Raw genomic sequence first — 5,082 nt, 5'->3', positions numbered from 1 at the left:
GACTCCAGATACAGTATTAGGGGACCACTAAGGTCTATATAAAAGAGACTTCAGATACAGTTTTAGGGGACCACTAAGTTCTATATAAAGCATCAAAAAAGCAGCATGTCATGGGACCTTAAATAGTGGGATTTGTTTAATGTTGGGAGAAGTAATCTGCCAGTCCAAAATAATACACAATGTAGTCTGTAATATATCTGTAATATGATGGGATGTGTTCAGGTATTGTCTGCAGTTAGAAGGATGGGTGTGGTGTCTGATATCTGACCTGTGGGAGAAGACTGACTTCGACAGGTTAAGGACGGAGAGATGCTTCAAAGATCCTCTGAGCAGAGACGCACACACCTGAAAAGCATAAAACTCAACTTCAGCAAAAAAACTAAACAAACATCCATAAAAATACAAACATGGTTTATTTACGTTACTCTGATTTAGGTTAGAAGTGCAGACACAGGAAATTGTATTTTATAATTTTAAACTTCTTAACTTCAGCCACTCAGAAGTCTTAAAAGTGTGTACTGTATGTGTTGTGTGTTGTATGTTTTTTCATGGTCGATTAATCTGTGGATTGTTTTCTGGATTCACCGATTAGTTGCTCGGTCGCTAAAATGTCAGAAAAATCTCCAAAAACCCAAGTAGTTTTGTCCGAAACTTAAATATATTACGTTTACTGTCACAGAGGAGCGAAGAAACAAGAAAATATTCACATTTAAAAAGCTGCAATCACAACATTTTCACATATAACCGAACTGAATTTATAACAGTTGACAACTAATCAAGTAATCAACTCTCCTGTTGAAATTGTCAACACGTTTAAGTTGTTAGGCATCCATATTTCAGACTCCCTCACACGGTCGCTTCATATCAGGTGTGCTAATAAGAAGGCACACCAGAGGCTATATTTCTTGAGGTGTCTTAAGAAATGTGGTATGTCCCTTAATATTCTACAGAGCCTCTACCGTTGTACAACTGAGAGTATACTGACAGGTGACACTGTAGTGTGGTTTAGTTCAGCTACTCCACATGACATTAATCTTCTGACAAAGGTTAAAAGTGCATCTAAAATCATCGGCGTTTCCCTTGAAACGTTTCAACATATATATTGGAAACGTAGTACTAAGAGAGCAAGAGGTATTATGCGGGATCCTAGTCATCCTGCACACAACCTCTTCCCCCCCACTTTCCATCAGGGACACGTTTGCCGAGTATCCCAACATGAACACATCACGTTACAGGGATAGTTTTGATCCCCTAGCTAATTAGGTTACTGAATGATGGCCCAGCAGGAAGGAGGGCTGGGGCAAGTATTTAGTCACTTAGCCACTGTCCATTGTGGTGTTTTAAAGTTTTAATGTTATTTATGTCATTATTATCGTTATTATTAAAACTGTTATTGTTGACTGGTGCTGAGAGAGGCAATAAGGCCTATTGTACTTCATTGCTGTGGTACTCTGTACTAAGGTGCATATGACAATAAACTTAAACTTGGACTAATGGAGTTCTCTTTGTAGCTCTAGTTTTGTGTAGGAGCTCTTTTACCTGCTCCAGACAGCAGTCACTGTTGGACAGATCCAGAGTCTCCAGGCAGTTCGGGTGACCCAGGAAGCTGTGCAGGTTCTGTGTAGAAACAAAAAGACACAAACGCATCGCTGCTGTCACTTCAAAAACATCAGATCTCCAAGCTCTTCAGGAACCTTTTGTCCTGAGAAGCTTTAATAAGATGTGGGGGTTGCAGAGTCTGTCTTGATGGCGCGTGGGACAGCAGCGGAGGTGGCAGCGTACCGGCATGTCGTCCCCTCGGAGCGAGTTTCCCGACAGGTCGAGGTGTGTGAGGTTGGTGGCGACGGCCGGGTTGGCACACAGAGCCTGACAGAGGCTGTTCACGCCTGCAAGACATGACAGAGATCAGGTTCCTCAGCCCCGTAGCAAGTGTCTTTCATCTCTGAAGAGGGCCCAGCTGGGGCCAGTCCCAGTCTCATGGCAGCATTAAGGCAGACCCCAATAGTTTCTTTGTTAACAGGATCATGGACTGAACCGTGTAAATGTAAATTTAAAGAAGCTATAAGACAGATTCCATAGGGCTCTACATTAAGTCAGTGCTAAAAGCTAACAGCTTAAAATATGACTACGTCTAATTGTTGTTTAAAAACATCCTAAAAATGTAAGTGTCACTAACAGGGACGTTGTAGCGCGTCCTCTGGTGGACAGACTATGCAACTCCATCACTAACAGGGACGTTGTAGAGCGTCCTCTGGTGGACAGACTATGCAACTCCATCACTAACAGGGATGTTGTAGAGCGTCCTCTGGTGGACAGACTATGCAACGCCATCACCAACAGGGACGTTGTAGAGCGTCCTCTGGTGGACAGACTATGTAACTCCATCACTAACAGGGACGTTGTAGAGCGTCCTCTGGTGGACAGACTATGCAACGCCATCACTAACAGGGAGGTTGTAGAGCGTCCTCTGGTGGACAGACTATGTAACACCATCACTAACAGGGACGTTGTAGAGCGTCCTCTGGTGGACAGACTATTCAACACTATGAGAAAAAAGAGGAAGTTTTATGACATCTTTGCCTTATCTGTGCTCACCTTTAGGAGACATGGAGGTCCTGGAGAGGTTCAGGTGCTTCAGGCCCATGGGCAGTTTGGCAAGTTGGGCACTCAGAGCAGCAACACCTGCAGAAAGTAACACACACCTAAAGTAGTTGTAGATCCTTAGGTCCCTTCGGATGGTCTTCTGGTGTTCCCTAAATGTTTCCTCAAGGTTTTCTATGATAGCGTTTCCTCCAGTTTTGATTTTATCAGTTGCGGTTTCATTGATTCCATGTTTGTTTCAATGTTTTTCTTGTTCGTTCTTGGTTGTTTGTTCATTTTTTTTAGTAAACTCATGTGCTGCTCTTCTTGTGGTTGTGTGTACATGTGTGTGTGTGTGTGTGTGTGTGTGTGTGAGTGGGGGGCTGTAAATATATGAAGCACTTTGTGCTAACTTTTGTGTATGAAAAGCGCTATATAAATAAAGTTTGATTTGACGAGGCATTTTTTGATACTCTATACAGTTCGGTCTGTGCCTAAAAAGTACTGAATTAAATACTCAGCCTCAGTCTTTATGAGGCTGAGTATTTCATTCTTTATGTTTTTATATTTATTAATGTATTACTCTGTGCATCAACCTACTTTAAAATATGCCAATTGTATTCACTCGCACCATATCTAATCTATAAATATGTACATGTTTTACCTGTCTGTATATACTAGAGGTGTTTATAGTGTACATATTAACCCACATATTACGTTTTGTATGCATTTCCTATGTCCATTTAAAGGGAGATCAACGTGGACTCTATTTCCAATTTCTTTTGTGTGTAAGTGACTGATAGGAACAACAGTCTTTGAGTCAGTCAGTGTCCAAACGAGCACTTTTGTTAAGATAAAAACAAGCTGCACAAATGACCCATTAACTTACATTGGAGCTTGTTTGGCCGATTGCCGAGATCTCGCTTACTACTGGACCAATGTCAAAGATAATTGTTCTGATCAGTAACTTAGACACAAAAACATAGGAGCCTAGGATCCAGGTTGGTTGATAAAAAAGAAATTGCCTTATTCTGATGTGTGTGGAGTTTTTTGAGGTGCTGTAACAAGGGAATCTCCCAGTGTGAGATCAATAAAGTCTATCTAATCTTTGAGCTGACAGGCTCCAACATGGCCACTAGAGGGCGCAGGACTACACCTAAGAGCCCTCTGTGACACTTAGGTGCAACAATTACAACAGCTTGTCAACAGAAATAATGTCCAGTCTGTAGTAAAGAGGATGTGAATGAGAATCAATTCATATTAATACAAATATCAGTTACTAAAATCAATTATATTTTGTACAAATTGCAGAAGAAACATTAGAGACATGTATATAACTCATACAAAAAAACAGATGTGTGTGTGTGTGTGTGTGTGTGTGTGTGTGTGTGTGTGTGTGTGTGTGTGTGTGTGTGTGTGTGTGTGTGCGTGGGCACATGTTTTAACCTTTGTCCTCCAGTGAGTTGTTGCTCAGGCTCAGTGTGTGCAGCGTGCAGGCGGGGTTCTGCGACAGAGCGCTGGCCAGTTTCTGAGCAAAATCACTGAAGAGGAGAGAAAGAGCATGAAACACAATGACAATGACCGGATATCCGGCCTAAACCAATGAAATCAAGCGGATTTGATCTGGTGGCACCGGAGAAATCCAGGAAGTGGAACGTCAAGGATAGAGACTATTTGTCCTCTGACCTTCTGAGTCCAGTGTTGTCGAGCACAAGCTCCTGCAGCCGGCCGGACCGGGCCACCACTCTGAGGATCTGGTCGCACACATCTGTCGCCTGGAGCGCAGAGACACACACACACACACACACACACACACACACTTTTATTTAGGCTGTTTAGGACTTTATTTGGACAGGACATCTAGAAATGAGAGGGAGAGAGAGAGAAGGTAAAAGAGTGGCCGCAGCTTGGAAGTGAACCTGCGGCCACTGCGTCAAGGACTAAGCCTCTGTATATGGGGGGGGGGGGTCTCTACCAGCTGAGCTACCCTGGCGCCCGGGACTTTCATTTCATTTGATCTGAGTGAGATTTTTAAGAAGCAAAAGCACAACTAGCTTAACATATTATGTATTGTAATGATTTTTTTGTTCAAGTGATTAGAGTCCGTCAAAGAGCTGTCATTTTTTTTTTTTTCAAAGATTGTTTTTTTCTGCATTTTAGGCATTTCTTTTGTATGATACCTGAATGCATGAAAACGGAAGAGAGGGGGATGACATGCAGCAAAGGGCCTGGGTCGGATACAAACCCGCTGCCGCAAGGACCGAGTCTCTGGGCATGGGACGCACGGTCAACCAGGTGAGCTACCCAAACGCCCCTTCTACTGTCATATTTTATAAAATACACTGTTACAAGTAAACGTCCTGCATTAAAAAATACTACTTCAAAGTAAAGGAGTAGTCTACTGCTCGACGCACAGGCCCGGGTTCGACAGGCCCGGGTTCAGCAGGCCCGGGTTTGACAGGCCCGGGTTCAGCAGGCCCGGGTTCGACAGGCCCGGGTTCA

General features: G+C 43.1%; 1 protein-coding gene across 1 annotated transcript in view; it reads left to right on the top strand.

The window, feature by feature from the left end:
* The window catches only part of LOC117957201 (F-actin-uncapping protein LRRC16A-like), a 57,716-nt gene that overhangs the window by 19,867 nt on the left and 32,767 nt on the right, over positions 1-5,082 (top strand). The window contains exon 5 of the mRNA XM_034892798.1: positions 2,602-2,691. Coding sequence (XP_034748689.1) covers positions 2,602-2,691 — 90 coding nt within the window. The remainder of the gene's footprint in view (positions 1-2,601; positions 2,692-5,082) is intronic.

This window comes from Etheostoma cragini, chromosome 14, assembly GCF_013103735.1.
Source record: "Etheostoma cragini isolate CJK2018 chromosome 14, CSU_Ecrag_1.0, whole genome shotgun sequence".
NCBI classification, from domain to species: Eukaryota; Metazoa; Chordata; class Actinopteri; order Perciformes; family Percidae; genus Etheostoma; species Etheostoma cragini.
Note: the sequence above shows the minus strand (reverse complement) of the source record. Positions and strands in the feature narration are given on the sequence as shown.